General features: G+C 34.1%; 1 protein-coding gene across 5 annotated transcripts in view; it reads right to left on the bottom strand.

Moving 5' to 3' along the window:
* The window catches only part of LOC140040279 (uncharacterized), a 61,821-nt gene that overhangs the window by 42,289 nt on the left and 1,014 nt on the right, over positions 1-18,518 (bottom strand). For all 5 annotated transcript variants that reach the window (XM_072086079.1, XM_072086080.1, XM_072086081.1 and 2 more), the window contains exons 3-4: positions 3,433-3,992; positions 1,344-1,427 (exon numbers count right to left, since the gene is read on the bottom strand). In XM_072086079.1, the coding sequence (XP_071942180.1) occupies positions 1,344-1,427; positions 3,433-3,992 (644 nt within the window). The remainder of the gene's footprint in view (positions 1-1,343; positions 1,428-3,432; positions 3,993-18,518) is intronic.

The raw sequence follows: 18,518 nt of genomic DNA, 5'->3' as shown, positions 1-18,518 counted from the left end.
GTGGCTTTTTTATCCCCTGTCAGTATTAGTTCAACCCTTCAAATCACTATAAATCTGTAAATATCACAAGAAGATGGATGAAGATGAAAATGTGTTGAAATATTCTGTAAATCTTTATTAATTGAATAAATTTCATAACTAAAACCTGAGAATGACTCAAATTGTACTGTACTACTGAATATAGTAAGAAATTAATAACAATTCATTTAAAGTTGACAAATTTAGTATAAAATGGGCCAAACATCTTAATTATTATGTGTTACACACTGTGAAATGACTTTTTGACATTTGCTGTGTTGACACTAGTACATATGGTTGCCATCACTACAATCATAATTAAAATTAATGGAAATGGAATGCTGAGGTTGAAATTTAATAAATAACTATTCCATGATCATTTCGTATAGGCCAATACAGGTATAAACAACTTATAAATCACTTATTTAAATGAATGTACCTTACATCAATGACTAAACTACTCACATGTGAAGGGCAATATCAAAATTAACCATACTCCATTTCTTTGAAGGAATGCTGTTTATTCATGTACTGTACATAACCAGGTCAATATACCTAATACCATAATTTTATCAATGTATGAATGTTATAGAATCAAATACATTTGGGTATAAAGAAGAGAAGGAATCATTAATAGCTTCACAACACCGGAGATGCTCATTTACCTACTAGTAATAGAACTTTTTCTAGTTGTAAAAAGTTAGCAAAATGAACCATTTATCTAGCTAGCAAACAAATCTGTTGATAAATTAAACTACATAAACTTGAAATTATAGAAATTGGAAGATCAAGCACCTTTTCTTAACTAAAAAGTAACACATTTTTCAAAAAATTAAACCACCAAACCTTCATCTAGCTTTGGAATTTCAACTAGAAAGTATAGCAAAACGACAAAGCAATTTCCAGTAGTTTGCTAGATAGAATAGAATGAATGGCCGAGCGGGTTAAGACAGTGGAACCGTAATTACGTAGCCATAACATCGGCAGGGGTTCAAGGCTCACTCACTCCATGGTTCTGGTGGTAGAACGAGTCTTCTCTAAGGACTATAAACCGTAGGTCCAGTGTACACAACTAGCTCGTGTGCACTTTAAAGAACCTAGTACATCTTTCGAGACGAGTAGGGGGTTACCTCGGTGTATTAGTACATCACAGCCACTGATCACCAACTGGGCCCTCTGGGAGACTAGTCTTTGACTGAAGAGGTTACCCAGTATAAATATATATTTCAATTCAATATTTCAATTCAATTTCAAATCCTGCCCACAAATATATGATCAATAAAAGGAAATGTTTAATATAAAAGTTTTAAAGATGGTCAACATACCTCACTTTCTTCTGTTTCTGGAGATTCACATTGAAATTCTGCATCAAGTGGATCAGTTGTAATAGATAATTCCTGTACAGTCCCCTACAATTAGAAAATATACATTGGTAATTTATGTTGAATTTTTGCATAATATTTTCTGTTAATGGCGTTTCAGGCCTCGAATTTTACCGCGGCCACCGCGGCCAGTGCCGTCGGTGCCCTCCCAGTTGGCCTCAATGCCCTCGAAAATTAATAGCACCCACGGCCACTACTGGCCTGCCCTTTTTTTTGCGTTGGCCGTGAGTGCCCTTCCCGAGTTTTACCACAATAAAAACCACTGAAGTAGATAGAAAATAATGTCAAGAATATCGGACGAGACGCAAAACTATCGCCTGTCTTCGTTGCAAGGGGATTTCCCTAAACGCATTTAGAGAAAACATCGAACATATTTATATAACCAAAACAATATCGTCCCGGCCGCCGTGCGTGGTAAATAATGGTATAGATAGTACATTAAAATACAGGGGTGTACACTTTTAATAATAAAGCTAAAAACGTTCCTCGATCGGAGGTCACTGAAAGTATTAAAGTCGCACCACCCCCGCCTCAATAATCGAGCTAGCCGCCTTCGTTGAAAAAAAAATTACACGCACTCCTTGTCCTAGCCAGCCTATCCTCCCGCCGCCGATCCGATCAACAAACACACGCGATTCAATACATTGGGAAAACAATTCCATTTGACGCACACGCACCCTCTGATAAGAAATTTCACACGACGTCGTCGTACGTGTGAGTACGAAGGATCGGTCGTTGGAAAAACAATTCCTTTTGACGTACACGCACCCTCTGATATGAAAATACCATGTGCGTTCCTGCATGGTGTAGTCCATTCCATTATACGTGTAAAATTAGGGGTGTCAACTTTTAGTACTAAAGTTAAACCGGTACCTCAACCCGAAGATCGTTGGAAGTATATTATATTTATATTTTATCGCACCCACCTCAATAATCCAGCCGACAGATCATCGAAAAATCTTGTTTAACGACGTCGTACACTAAATTAACAAACGCGTTTTTACCGAACTCAAGGAAATGGTATAGTCCACAATACACGTGCAGAAGGCTAAACAGAGAGAGAGAGGTCGGCGTCCGTCCGTCCGTGTTTTGAATTCTTATGAATATGGATTATACTAACAAAAAAGCTTCAGAAATCGAAACTCGGAAAATAACAATAATTTATATTCTACAACATAATGTCATTGGCTTGATTTTTACCGTGGATAACACTCTGTGTATGAATAGTTGTAGTTAAGGCCTACAAACAAATTGTTTTTGTAACCTGTGTTCTCCGTCCGCTGCGCCTTTATTTAGTGCTGCTAAGTGCTTGCTGTTGTTAGGGTCTTTACCCGTTGGGCCTGGCTTCACATGCCTTTTTTTGATCGCATTGTTTGAAACTAAACGAAACAACTGTGAACGCTAAACATCGTACCTTAATAATTATTATTTATATGGATCGTAAATACACGTAATATTTATATATAATGAAATACAAAAAGATGTAGACAGTCCTCTCCTACTACTAACTACGCAATCTGATGAATAGGGGAAATTCCCCCAAAAATGTTTGCGGGTAGAATTTTTTTTTTTTGAAAAAAATTCCACCCGGGCGCTCAACCGGAAACAAGCTATTTTTAAATTTTGGCCTATTTATTAAAATATTTTTTAATTTTGGCCTTGGTGCCCCTTCGATTTAAAACAAATGGCCTTGGTGCCCTCCCATTTGGCCTTGGTGCCCCTCAAATCAATGAAAACCGGAGGCCAAATGGCCTTGCCCCTAAAATCCCCAAATTCGAGGCCTGGCGTTTGGTTGTTTATAGATGCGAGTTGTTCTATTTTGTAGTTCTGGCAGACAGGCGCAAATTTCAGAATTCTTGTCTTCTCAGACTGTTTTGTTCTTTTGTTGTTTTGTTTTTATACAAAATATAGTTGATTTCATAAATAAATATAATCATTTGGGAAAATATGTGGCATAAACATTTGTACACACAAATCGCTAAAAAGGAGAAAATTGTTTTTATATTTAACAATCTTTGAAATACTTCAATACCTCAAATGTGCTACGTCCATCATCCGTATCTGTTAGACGTCCAAATTTTGCAACAAATACTGCAGCCTCGTTCGGGAACACAAGATCTCCTAATTTTCTAACGATTACTTTCCTGTCGTATTCCTCACAGTTAAAATACAAAGTTGCCACATGTCTGCGGACACTTATCGAAAAACGTGTCCATTTTTCCATCATGCTTGGAACTATAAATGAGGCGACCTCTCTTGTTTCAGAAATAGTGTCGCTATCCGAAAGAAATAATGTAATAATCTGTTTATTATTATCCGATAAAGAAATGTTAACTCCTAGAATAACAACAGTCTGATAATTGTCTAAAATACCAAAGAGTGGCCCTCCATTTGCAGATTTAGGCTTCAAAACTGCTCTAATGGTAAAATCCTGAGTAAGTCCATTATCAAAGAAGGATCCAGCCTGCCGTGCTAAGTTTGAAAACGGACGAATCTCATAGGCAGGTTGGTTAGACATCATACCCATGGTGAAGTACACTTCTTCCGGTAGTGGAAAGCCAATTATTCCAAGGAGATCTATAACCCGGTATTCTAGAAACAAAAAATAAATCTATGTTAGAAAATGACAAATTTGTAGAGGCAAATCACTACCACATGCACTGTTACTATGGATGTGCTCATTCCATTATTCTGCAAAATTCCTGCAGTACATTCTAAAATAAAATATTATATAAATCATAAACCCAATAAATGTTAACTCCACAAAATTAATTTTCATTTGGTTTATCAAAAATCTATTACGACCACTGAACACTGCAATCGGTATACAGTACATTAAAGACCTTAAAGTCAACTGTTATCTACAAATAGTCTAGTCTAGGTCACTTATAAATGATAAAAACTTATTAAATTGACCGCTACAGTATATTCTTTTCATAGCATGTCATTAATGCTATGCGACTCTAGCATAGCAAAAATATATACTTTTTTTAAATATATAAATTTAAAATAATGTTGCCGTAGCAATAATAATTTGCAAACAAAACTAAAATTTGAAAAAGAAAACAGTTTATTCTACATTTGTTAATATTCCAATTCCACACCAAATTTGGTAATATTCCTTCCAATTGAGGTTCCACACCAAATTTAGAATTTCTTAACTATAAAATACAGTATAACAGTTACTTCCCTCTCATTTAGATTGTTGTGGTATTTTAATAATAAGTCTATTGGTTAATTTAAATTATCAAGACTTAGAAACAAAAATTACCAGATTTCTGAAGTTTGTTTTCAAACATTCTAAAATAGGCAATTCACTTAACATTTCAAGTACAATAATAAAAGGGTTTGAAGCAGAATACAAATGCCAGAAAAACTAGAATATTAAAGCTTGGTAGGTATTGTAAGGCAATTGTTACATTAACTATTAGCCTGTAGGCAAAGTAAATGCTTGAGGAGTGGATACCATTCTTGAGTTGACGTTTAATACAGATCAATGAAATATTGTATAAATAAGCAATGCATCGCTTCCTTTTATCAAGAAGTATATTGGAATTTGACAAAAGAAAGTCAACTACCAGTTAAACCTCCTAAAAGGATTTATTTAATTATAGCTTTTATTATTATTCTATACACTACAATCACTTCAAACAATTCCGATATCAAATGCAAATACTACTATTCAAACATTTCTAGTTTATAGAGTTGGTACAGGCCTACACATTTGTTTTGCTCAGGCCGCAAATTTATGCTTGTTTGGCCTGGTATCGGTATTCAAATTTCTGCTGTAAATGTACACATTTTCCATGTGTATCAAAACTGTATAATATTTATAAACTTTAGGGATGGATATACGGGTAATGTATAATGCATTTCAGGCACATAATAAATACATTCATTAAAGAATATCACAAAATTAATCCAGCTATAAACTACATGCAAATTTCAAACCACTGCAAAAAAAATACATAAGCCCTATATATTCACATTTCTATACCAAAATATAATCAACATTTTAATTTATTCGTATTTCCAAACATATGAACATACTGTACATTTTGAATTGAGTTTATTAACATTTTAGCAACATTGGTATCACAAATGATATTAAATGAACATTTGTAATTGGGAAATTTTACTGTTAAAAGGAATTTAATCCGAAATTTAATAAAATTAAATCATTTTTAAAGTGTATTAAGGTGTACACACACATTCAGTTACAGTTACAATTTATATCCCCAGGGTATTTTTAATAGATTATCTTTGAACTTTCACATGCAGTTTAACTGTATTATGACCTGTATCCTGAGGTAACATTTCCAGGTCCTGTTTAGACCCAGGCCTTTGATAATTATATAAAGGGCTTATGTTGATATTGTATGTCGTACCTCTTGCGCACATGTAAGTACTGTATATGGGAAACATTAGTTTATGTGTACTACCTAATGTGAAATGAGATGAGATGAGGTGGGGTGAGGGGGGGGGGGGGGTTGGAAGGAAAAGTTAGGGGAGGACACCTTGTTTTTAACCCAACATAATGCTATTTATAAATTCATAACTTATTGGAATGTCGGTAGGTGTTGACAGTTTGCCTATTAAGTGTGAATCTGTAAATATGGCATGACTTAAACTAGGTCCAATCCAACATGTATTGAAACTATATATTTATCAATTCTATTGATCAATCAACAGGTAAATTACAGTCACAGACAAAGTGATATCCTCATAGGAATTTGTTCATTCACCAGAATAATAGTTCCCTTAGGTACAGGATTAGTTTCACTCCATTTACTTGTCATTCTAACTGTAATTGTCTTGTGAAACTTTATATTTAACAGAAATTAAAAATTCAATTGCTATTATATGTTATCACAAAATATGTGCGTTACCCTTATCGCATTTTGGTAAAAGAATTTTCTCTCGTCATCGCAAAACTTAATATACTATTTTAATTAGCAGTGGTTATCCGATATTCAATCAATTCATAATAATCTAACTGCTATCAAATCAGTTATTGTTACATAAATAAAACATGTATTTAAACCACTAAAATATATGGTTGATATTAACCAAAAATTTATGAATTATTTATGTTTTAAAGAATTGCAGTAACAATAAATATTATGAATGTTTTTGTGTGCCCCATTATTACATTTTGAAAGTACCATTCACAGTGTGCATGAATAATATTAATTTGATAAATAATGTGACATTAGTAGGCCCTATGGATGTTTTAGAATAATTAGAATCACAGAAACCAAGTATATTATATTTAATATTATTTTAATAAAATTACAACCAAATGAATTAGCAATATCATAAGTAAAAGCGTTACTGTATCTAGCAGTAAAACAGGCTGAAACGCAAAGTAACTCACCAATATATGAAGCCACTGTCGTCGTCAATCCTACAGACAACATGCATAAAAAATAGTGTCATTTTCTTAATATACAGTGTAACTAGAGTACTAGTTCTAAGTTAATGTTTATTGAACTATAGTATCTTTAATCATTGAAAACTCTAAATGTTTATATAATTTATAAGTGATTTATTTTGAGACATAGAGAAATGTAGAAGGCAAAAACTTGGCTACAATGCAATCGTTCTATATAAACAACTACCAAAACCGATTTTGAAGAACAACATCATTATCAGAAACAGACGGCCCTAGCTGAGGATGTCCATCAATTACAGTACATTACAAATTCAATAATGTTTGCACACTATTGTAAAAGTGTTTATAAAATGCTGTCCGGAACGTCTTTGTTGTATTTGATTGTTAAATATTGTGTTAACAGTTTATTATAGGCCTAAATACATACAATTATTATAACTGTTTCATGTGTTTGCAGAGTTTAGGTTGTTTGAGTGTGAATAGCTTGATCAGTTGCTAGTAGCAATGGTAATGATGTATGATTGTCTTGAAGCTGAAGATACTTGTGATAAAGAAGCATAGTGGCAGTATTGGCATCAACGATGAAAAATAAAGGGTGGGTGTTGGTTAAATGTGGCAACAATGATGAAGATGACTGATGATGGTAGCGAGGTAGTGTCAGTGATCATTGGAATGAGCTATACAACTGTTGTAGTGGTAGTGTTGACATTGTTAATAGAGATGAAGATTGGTGGAAATGGTGGTAAGAGTTGTCAATTTGAAATAATGCTGGTGGCAACGATGGTTGAATAATTGAAGGTGTTAGTTGTGGTGTATACTGTGGTGTATACTGTGGTGTGGGGAAGGGTGTAGTAAACTGATGGTATTATTGAAGTAGACACTTGATAAGAATTGAGATGCCCAAGTATTTCAATGCATGGGCAGTACTTCAGAAGCAGTCCTGTTGGACAATAATTAGTCAAACTAACTTTGTCCTTTGACAGAACCAATAATACACAATCAAACAAACAAGGTTAAAAAAGGTTAAATATATAGACATTTCCACCATACCATCACTCAGTGTGTGTGGGCTCCTTAAGCTATGGGCAGCCATTAGGGCCAAAATAGACAAACGTTGCTGTGAGAACAATTCCGCTCCCATAAGCCAAACAAATTGCTCGTACGGCAACGTTTGTCTATTTTGGCCCTAATGGCCGCCCATATTAAGCAAGTTATTCATGAAAACACTAACATTACACTTCAATAGGATGTAAAAGGGTTCTAATAAAAAAAAACAGGAACTAATAAATGGTTAATACTTCCAACAGTAACATCAGTTAAGCTACACAATAGCAACTTTATACTTTGTAAATCAGATTTTAAAACAAGTTTTCCAAGGCTATCACAGAGTACCTGGTAATTTCCTCTGTTTATAAAAGGCCCTCTATTGAAATATCTGTAGATATTTTGAGATCTGTCTGAAAGCTATTATTAAAAAGCTTTAGAAATTCAATTAGTTTGATTTGCAAATTGGGCAAGGTGACGAGATGTTTACTATGTTCGTAAGCACTGTCCATTTTGTTTAAACTTTACATAATGGATTACTCTTACTTACCTACTTTCAACCATAATCTCTGGTATTATAAGTATAATTGTGGTGTTTCCATTCTTCATAAATAAAAGAGTTTATTTTTATATGAAAGCATCCCATAATTGACTGATTCTTGTTATGGCTCTTGCACAACAGAAAATTCTAGGAGTTCATAATCACTAATGGATTACATTGGTCTTTCATACTCTCACCTGTTTCACTGTCGGAATTTGGTCCGATCCAAAAAGCAACTCAGTAGCAAATCAGCAAGGAGGTAAACTCTTTTGATCGTGCTTGGAATTTGTTGGTTTTTAGTAAAAACAGTTAGATATGACTAATAAATAAGAGAAGGAAGCTATGGCTCAAACAAGGATTTACTTGATTCAACACGATTACAAAAAAAAGTTATTTGTGTATTTATAAATTGGGATGTAATACAATTATTACAGTGAAAATAAATCTGTGTAAAAATAAACTGAAGCCAAAGTTCAAAGAATATACCAATAATGGAAAAAGGTATGTTACAAAGCAACTAATAGAGGAAACTTAATATTTGTTCTCTCTCTCTATGGGGAGAAATGGCTGGTTGATTTATCCAGGTAAAAACCAGGCACAAATCCATTTTCTTTTCTATTAACAATTCTAAAAATTTGTTGGAAGTTAACCACTGTTAATGTTAAAAGATTGCTGCAAAATATTTGCCGAAATGTATTACTATTTGATAAGCATTGTAAAGCCATACAATCTCTTTGTTGTTTGATTCAATGGCCGAGATATATACAGTACTTCCCAGCTTTCTGCTTCAACAGAATTACACACAATTTAATACAATGAACTTGTATGTATAGGAGATTCACAATTATGTGAAGCCATATTTGTTGAATTATCTATGGGAAAGTTTATTTTCATCAATTGATATACACTCTGGAATTAAATTTTAATCAATTACAGTTTAAACCCTTAATTTTTCTTTCAAAAGTGGGGAGCGACAACAAATTACTTATCTATTATTAACTTTATGGGAAAAATATATAAGGACGGTGTTTTTAATAGGTTTATTATACAAATAACAAACACTGTCTACTTTTGGCATGTTCCTGGGGTTAAAAAATGATATATCTTAAAGCTAATCATCAAATTTTAAGGTTGTACAATAGGTCTATAAACTACTGTACTAAAGTAACAACATTTTTATTTCCTACTACATACTTTGGCTAGCTGATAGCAATATAATCCATGTTTTTAGATGGTATACTTGTAAATTGAAATAGTCATTTTAATTTACTTTTTATTCAACAATTGTTTTGCATTGAAATAAATTATTTTAAGGCGACTAGCTATGGCAGTTGAGAGACTTGCCCAGCTTGATAATGACGGACAGCTATGAATACCACGCCTTTCCCATAATCACAAAAGCTTCAAACTTATGACCCAAAATATGGGACCAATTACATGTTTAAACGACTGTGATAAATTGGCTATTATTTTAATTGATTGCTCAATCAGATTCCTGCTATATGGCTCATCATTATCCAGGCAGGAACTGGTCAAAAACAATTGAGGATTTTTTGAGCAATTTGATTGACATCACTATAAGGACAACTATGGTAACGATTGCACAAGTTCACATTTGTTAGTATTTAAACTACATAGAATTTACATTCCATTTGAAGCGTGAATCCCACTTGGCATAGTAACATCTCCACGGAAAATCGCCATTGGCTGGTACTACAGAACATTAGTTGGAATGTAAAAATTGATGATCAATTCACCAGAAATTTGATTGGGAGTTCACTTTGAAAATCTTGATGCGACAATACTTTGTCTGTGTTTGAAACTGAATAGAATAAATTGTCACAAAAGAGGCATTTTAAAATTAAACACCATATTCTGTGTTCTTCACACAATTCCTATTATCAAAGAAACAATATCAGAATACTTGTACTTTTGAGGTAAAAAATAGTATGTATCTAGCCATTGATTTACTCCTACAAATAGCATCCTCCTGTAAATGCCATATCTACCAATACAATAGCCTAATACATGTTTTATTAATACTAAATTTTCCATTCAACGACATGGTATAATTTCTACCAAGTTTCAAGAACATTTAAGAGAGTGCAAATACTATCTTATCTGCCAAATTCTTTTTCACTTCAAACTTTCAAATTATTGAAGAGGTTCACTGTACAGACTGTACATCCTGTAAAGTTTCAAACCACATTTATTTTTAAAACATGGTTTGTTTTTCTTTGGGTAATCATTCACTTACACAAGACCTAAATGTCAAATTGTTTGATTAATTGCAATTCTATCAATAAATCATTATTAGTACAAGCAATATCAAAACATTGGGACCACCAACAAACTTTAAATGTAATTACCCTCTGGAATCCAAAAACACAATTGGTATCAATAGCTCCATAAAGTTTCTCATTCAAATAACCGCAAATTAAACAATGTTCCCTAATGATATTTTTTTAATTCTTGCAGTCTGATATGGCCAACGGCAGTCTACGATTTCAACTGCAGCGCATCTTTTAAGGCGTATTCTACAAAAGACGCATTGTGCATATTTCACACCCATTGTTAAACTATTTAGATGAGGTGTGAAAGCAGTATTGCTCAGATTTCAATTAATAATAAGGATTATGTGTCTTTTGAAGTTCAAAAGTCCAAAACCCATATTAACTATCACCGGGTAAATAAACATTGTTTGTGAAGTACTGATGCTTCAAAATTGTGATTCCGAGTCATGGAAGAGATCCTCTTTAAGATTTAATGAAGCAATGTAATTGATGAATACAAACAAACCGAGAGGCCTGTAATCTGGAAAAGCGAAAGGTGCCGATGACTTTAGGCGGAAGAAGTGCTTTCAATTAAGTGCATGTCAATTCAACGCACCACTTATACAAAATAACATACATTACATGTTTACAAGGATATGCAAACTTTGGAAGAACTTAACAAAATAAAGGGCACGTTCGCTTAAGTTAATCTGGTATAATCACAGCAAGTCTGTCGCGTTAACTAATTTGGTTTATATTTCAAATATTTTGGTTTGTTAAAAATGGATCATTAAACACATCTTATTTCTTATATTTGTATGTTTGTTTATATTCACAATAAATGTCCACAATTTTCAAGTTATTGTCCTGAATATACCAACTGACTATGCCTATTGCCTATTACCCTATTAAAATCTTTTGCGTTATATGTATCTTCAATATTGGCGCAATGTCTAATGGCATGCCCCTTGTTGCTCTCTGTATTTTCCCTCATTTATTAATGTTATTAACATTTAATTCAGGCTACCTGTATTGTATTCAAGAGTGGGTCAGTGGCCAAGTGGTTAAGACAGTGTAGCAGTAATACCTTGCCATAATAACATCGGCAAGGGTTCAGGCCTCACTCACTCGGTGGTTCTGGTGGTACTATCGAATAAGGACTAGGTCCAGTGTACACATATGGCTCATGTGCCATATGTGCCTAGTACATCTTTTGAGACGAGATGTACTAATATGCACACCGCCACTGTCATAGAACTGTTTAGGGTCACCCTCTATAAATAAGGTGAAATCAAGAAAAAAGTAAAATAAAGATTTGATATTGTATGTATGGTATGCAAAAACAGAATTGTTTAATATGCAAAAACATGATCGTTTCTTACTTTACAAATAAATATAACATGCAAGGTGTCACAGTCAAAAGTGACTGGTATTTAAAGTTAAACGCAAAGGGTAATTTGCATAGAACTAGTCAGGTGTATTACCGTATAAAAGAATTGCGGAGGAATGTAGTAATTACACCTCACATGAACCTTGTAGAGAAGGGAGGTGTCGCACCTCAGCAATAATACAGATTGACCATTTGCTGCCCGTTGGGCTGAAGTTGGTACCAATACGTAACTGTCTGACCACCATTTTGTAGTAAACCAAGCCGAGTATACACATGATTGTTTATGTATGATTGGATTGTAATTGGTAGTGAACAAGTCCACGAAGAAGTGACCGGCGGACAAAGAAATAAATACATTCAGTTGCTAATATTATATATCTGTATACTTTTAATTGCGATCTTCAGTAGCCATATAGTTAACTTCAATCTGGGCGTGACACAAGGACAACTTTTTGAAACACTAACTGCATTCACACACATCAATTATTATCAATCACAAACATCAATACTCTTTCACAGGTATTATAGTTCTCAGATCATACATCTAAATATCTGTGTTGTGTTTAAAATACACTGTGGTATTATTCCACTATTATACACTAAATCCACTTTTCCACAGAATAACAAAAGCAGAATCAGGTATAAAATAAAGAAAAGGTTTATTAGTCACACTTGAGAAAATTGGGAAAAAAGTGACTTATTGAAAGTCAATGACTACAAAAATAATCTTATGTCAGATATGATAGTAGAGTACTGTAATTTGTTTTAGAAGTATTTTCATTTTGCATATTTCTCTTTAATGCATTTGACAGTTTCACCGAGTCTTTTTATTTCTTAAAAATAATGAATATCATGGATTCTTGTCTCTTGAAGAAGGTTGCTCGCAAGTCCTCATAAAATAGGTACTGTAATCTCTCTGTACTGTATAGTGTGAATAACCCTTAGGCAGACTACTAATTTTGCAGAACTACAAAATCTCAAGGGCGTTTTAATGTTAATTTAAACCTGATGAAAAATTGATAATTTTATGGAATGTATTTTTATAGAGGTATAAAATACTGTCAAATCTCATATTATAAACTTTGAACTCTTCATACTTGTCCACTATCATACTAGACAAACAAGATATTATTTGCTCATCATGTATTTGATAGCACAGGTATGTTGCTCTCACAAAGCAGTACCTAGTCTAGTGTGAATGGCTCGGCTAAGAATATCTGAATAAATTAAAATCACAAATTTAAGATTTATATTTAAAATGTTATATTCTATGTTTGTGTGCTGAATTATGCTTCGAAAAGAGAGAGTGAAAAAGAGAGAGTGAAAAAGAGGGTTGGCATTTACCAGAGTCAATATTTTATAGTTTGAGATATTGAAGAAAAAAATGCAATTTTGTAAAAGATTTGAAATATTGAAAAACAAGTTTGTCTGGAAGTCATACAGCAGCACAAGACCCAACGAACTGTAATGAGACCTCAGCATGAGAAAGGGTTCACCAGTCAATGAAATAGGGATTCAATTACCAAACGATACTGCGCCAACGAAACCAGCTTGTTGCTTTTACAGCATCATGTGCAGTCAATATGACATCGCACTTTGAACCGCAGACATTTTCTGTAAATGGTTTTTTTTTTGGGGTAGGGGGGGGGGGGGGGCGGTTAATATCTTTTATAAAAGATTGCATTGTGCCACTCATATAGTAATTACTAATTTATGAATATATTAACCTACATTTATAGGCCATTACTGTCTAAAACAAGTAAACAACTTTTTTGGGGGGTATGGGGGCAGTTAATATCTTTTATAAAACATTACATTGTGCCACTCATATAGTAATTACAAATGTATGAATATATTAACCTACATTTATAGGCCATTACTGTCTAAAACAAGTAAACAACTTTTTAATTTGGTTTCAGTGGTATTAGTATCGTTAAAACAATTAAGCATTTGTTGTGGTATGATCCTCTACAAAAAAACACCTGGAAGATCACAGGGGGTTCTGTTTTGTCTAGTTTATTCTCCAAATATTTGACAAATCTGACGTCGTTGACAGTACTTTGACTATATAAATGATACTGTCAACATCTACAAATAATTTTTAAAAATTAATATTTCATGGTACATATTATTCAAAAACACTACGGTATATACAGTAGTAGGAAACTTAAGTTTTTTTAAATATATCGTCAAAATTAATTTTTGAGAATAAATTTGAGAATTTCAACATTTCAATCTACTGTATTCTGACCAAATTTTTAAACTGTTGATTATTAATATGGTCAATAAAAATTGAGTGAAAATGATTTGTTTGCAATTCATTTCTTTCAAAATACAGCAAAATTCTGTATAAAACAATTTAAATATTTAAAAATAAAATGGTTTCAAAAATTACAGAGGAATAAAAATGTAATAACAACATTAGGTTAGAATTGAGTTAATAAGTATATCCTATAACTTACTGTAGAAAAAGACAAGTATCTTACGCAGCTAAGAAGCTGGATATCGAGAAACTAAATTTATAATTTCTATATCCTGGGGATGTTCCCAACACTACTGTATATGCCTTTAGATAAGGATCTAGTGTGAATGCCTTGCGGAATAAATAACAGGACAACTTCCATGCCATCATGTACCAGAAACTGTCTTGGGACATTTTTCAAATAATCTTGAGGCAACTTAAACCCAGTTGTAGGGGATGAGGTTTTTGAACCGACCGGGAACAAGATTCAATTTTAATGGCTTTGATCTGGTTTGTATTTGACATAGACTTAAAGGAAACTTTTTGAATTTTTCAATTCATTACAATAAAACAAATAACTTGATTATTCAGTAGGATAGGGTAAACACGATACTTTTTCTTAGTTGATACCTCTTCTGTAATGAGATCATATTTCTCTGAATAATTATTCTTACACACTCTAAAACACATTTTTGTTGCTACTAATACTATACAGTGATTTCCACGCTTAAAGCAGAATTTAATGTACACACAATGCAGTTGTTCAAAATAAGGTACAGTATTTATAACCCAATTTTTGTTCCAAAAGCAGTAACAAACAGCTGGTAATTTTTATTGGTCAATTTATATCGGTTTTAAAATACTGGTCCAAACTTTTAAAAGATAAAAAATTTAAAGAAATAATAAACCATTAATCGTACTGTCTCAGTAGAAATTAGAATCTTTATATACTGAATATAAAACAGACATTTGACTTTTCTTAGAAGTTATAAGTTAATCTAATTTAAAAGGAAGAAATACATTACAACAAATTATCCTACACTGTATGCAGGCATGTACTAACTTGATAGTCAGAAAACTTTAATATTTGTGATTTGGTTTAAAGTACTGCGCTGTAAATCGTATAAATTTTATTAAAAAATGGACACAGTTCCCATTAAAATGTTTAATTCATAACGAGAAGTAAGGTACATACAATTTTTTCTTCTTTTTTTTCATCTTTAAAATGAATAAATCAATATCATGAAGGAGGCACAATTTACATTATTTATTTATTAAGCTAAGTGTAAAATTCAAATAATAAGAATGTTAAGAACTATTATTACTATGGTGTAAAGTAATTACAGTTCTGTTTACAATCAATAATTAACTACACATTTATTTAATACCCTGTTAATTTGGTACACCAATTAGTTTACAATTGTTACTTGTATTCAATCTTTAAAAAATTTCATTTGGATTCCGATATTATAGAAGAGAAAAGTTGAGTGTAAGTACCATTTTTTGTACTTTCGATCTACAGGTTGTATTGGATAAAAAAAAAAGAAGAAAAATTTCTTTTCCATTTGTATTCATTTACATTCATTCACCCTGGAATATATATTTTTATGGTTTTAAAACTCAATAGTGATTCTGATTGGCGTGTTAAAAAAATTGATATTATTATAAACTACGTATATAGTGCCATTTTTATAACTCATTATGATTATTAATACTAGAAAGAGTTTCAGAGGAATGAGGGACAATTAAGTTTTCAGGGGATACCCCTAATTAAGGTGTCCCCTCTGATAAAAACTTTTATTTCTACTGAAGTCACTAACTAATATCTATATACAGTAGTACTTTGACTCACACCAAAGTTACATGAATATCACGTTAATTGGCTAAAAGATTCCGATTTGTCTCACAAATTAATTTTAGGATTTCCCAATTTGCAGTAAACAAAATTATGACAAGGCCATTTAGTCTCTCGTCTTGTCGCCAGGATATCACAAATACATCACAACTGAAAGAAGTCTTAACATTTACTACTACTACTAGCATAAAATTAATTTTTCGACTATGTTTATAAAGATATTGAAAGTCACAAAAATGGAACATCAATACTCAATTTATTTATTTAGGTTGTAAACTAGTATATGAATATGAAATATACTATTGCAGATAGACAACAAATATTTGAAATGTACTTTCGCAGTTGGAAAGTCAAGGACCAGACTATTACATTATAGATATCATGTACAGTAGCCTTGAAAATTCAGAATACAAAATTGAATTAACAATGAATTTGATACATTGTGGGTGGTGTGTAAATCCATTAATAAACATCAATTTTGAATAATCCTTTTATTATACAGTTGAATCCTTCTATTAGGGGAAACGAATGAGGGGAAATTGGTCAATTCCTATTAAGGAACACCCTTTTAAGGGACACTTTGTTGGATCTTAAAGGTCAGGGGAGATCCAGAAAGTAGCATGTTGGGTCACACACGACAGACAAAATGGCATAAACTGTACTTCTGATCTTTCTTTTGAAAAGACTATTATTAATTATGTCAGCATCCCCCATAAATAAATCATGGATCTGTCCATGAATATGTCTCCTTTTAGGGATGGTACTACTTATCCTCCCTATGTGAATACTGTACCAGCAAGCTGTTTAATTAGGCCCTATTGGTTTTCAGTATAACTGTGAAATTGGTACCACTCCCTCTCAGTGTTAAGTTAGTGTAGAGGATGTATACGATTTTAGTTTGTGGTATCTTTGCCCCTTACAACTTTACCTCAAGTCCTACCTCCACCAAATGTACAGTATAGAAACACTAGGTCAGGAAGTTTATCACAAACTAGTCCCCACCAATACAATGGAGTCGATAGTGGGGGAAATTGGCCGAGGGCACCCCGTTGAGAAGAGTAATATAGGAACTCCAGGGCATTACCATTCAACCTTTGTCAGCACAAAGTTGGAACACCAGGTCACAGGAATCCATTATCACCCTTGGCCCCACCAATACATTTACCCAATATATAGGAACACCAGGGGCAAGTAATGGATAGTCCATCTTCACCCTAGTCCCGGCCCCATCGATACCTCCACCCCATTATATAGGAACACCAGGGGCAAGTAATGGAGAGTCCATCTTCACCCTAGTCCCGGCCCCATCGATACCTCCACCCCATTATATAGGAACACCAGGGGCAAGTAATGGAGAGTCCATCTTCACCCTTGTCCCGGCCCCATCGATACCTCCACCCCATTATATAGGAACACCAGGGCCAGGTAATGGAGAGGCTATCTTCACCCTTGTTCCGGCCCCATCGATACCTCCACCCCATTATATAGGAACACCAGGGCCAGGTAATGGAGAGGCTATCTTCACCCTTGTCCTGGCCCTATCAATACCTCCACCCCATTATATAGGAACACCAGGGCCAGGTAATGGAGAGTCCATCTTCACCCTTGTTCCGGCCCCATCGATACCTCCACCCCATTATATAGGAACACCAGGGCCAGGTAATGGAGAGGCTATCTTCACCCTTGTTCCGGCCCCATCAATACCTCCACCCCATTATATAGGAACACCAGGGCCAGGTAATGGAGAGGCTATCTTCACCCTTGTCCTGGCTCTATCAATACCTCCACCCTATTATATAGGAACACCAGGGCCAGGTAATGGAGAGGCTATCTTCACCCTTGTTCCGGCCCCATCAATACCTCCACCCCATTATATAGGAACACCAGGGCCAGGTAATGGAGAGGCTATCTTCACCCTTGTCCTGGCTCTATCAATACCTCCACCCTATTATATAGGAACACCAGGGCCAGGTAATGGAGAGTCCATCTTCACCCTTGTTCCGGCCCCATCGATACCTCCACCCCATTATATAGGAACACCAGGGCCAGGTAATGGAGAGGCTATCTTCACCCTTGTTCCGGCCCCATCAATACCTCCACCCCATTATATAGGAACACCAGGGCCAGGTAATGGAGAGGCTATCTTCACCCTTGTCCTGGCTCTATCAATACCTCCACCCTATTATATAGGAACACCAGGGGCAGGTAATGGAGAGTCTATCTTCGCCCTTGTTCCGGCCCCATCGATACCTCCACCCCATTATATAGGAACACCAGGGCCAGGTAATGGAGAGTCCATCTTCACCTATCCTTGTCCCCACCAACCAATACCTCCACTGGTATAAATACTGTAGGAACACCAGGGCCAGTTAATGGAG

The sequence above is a fragment of the Antedon mediterranea genome, chromosome 2 (genome assembly GCF_964355755.1).
Source record: "Antedon mediterranea chromosome 2, ecAntMedi1.1, whole genome shotgun sequence".
In the NCBI taxonomy this organism is placed as follows: Eukaryota; Metazoa; Echinodermata; class Crinoidea; order Comatulida; family Antedonidae; genus Antedon; species Antedon mediterranea.
This window is presented reverse-complemented; position numbering and strand designations above follow the sequence as displayed.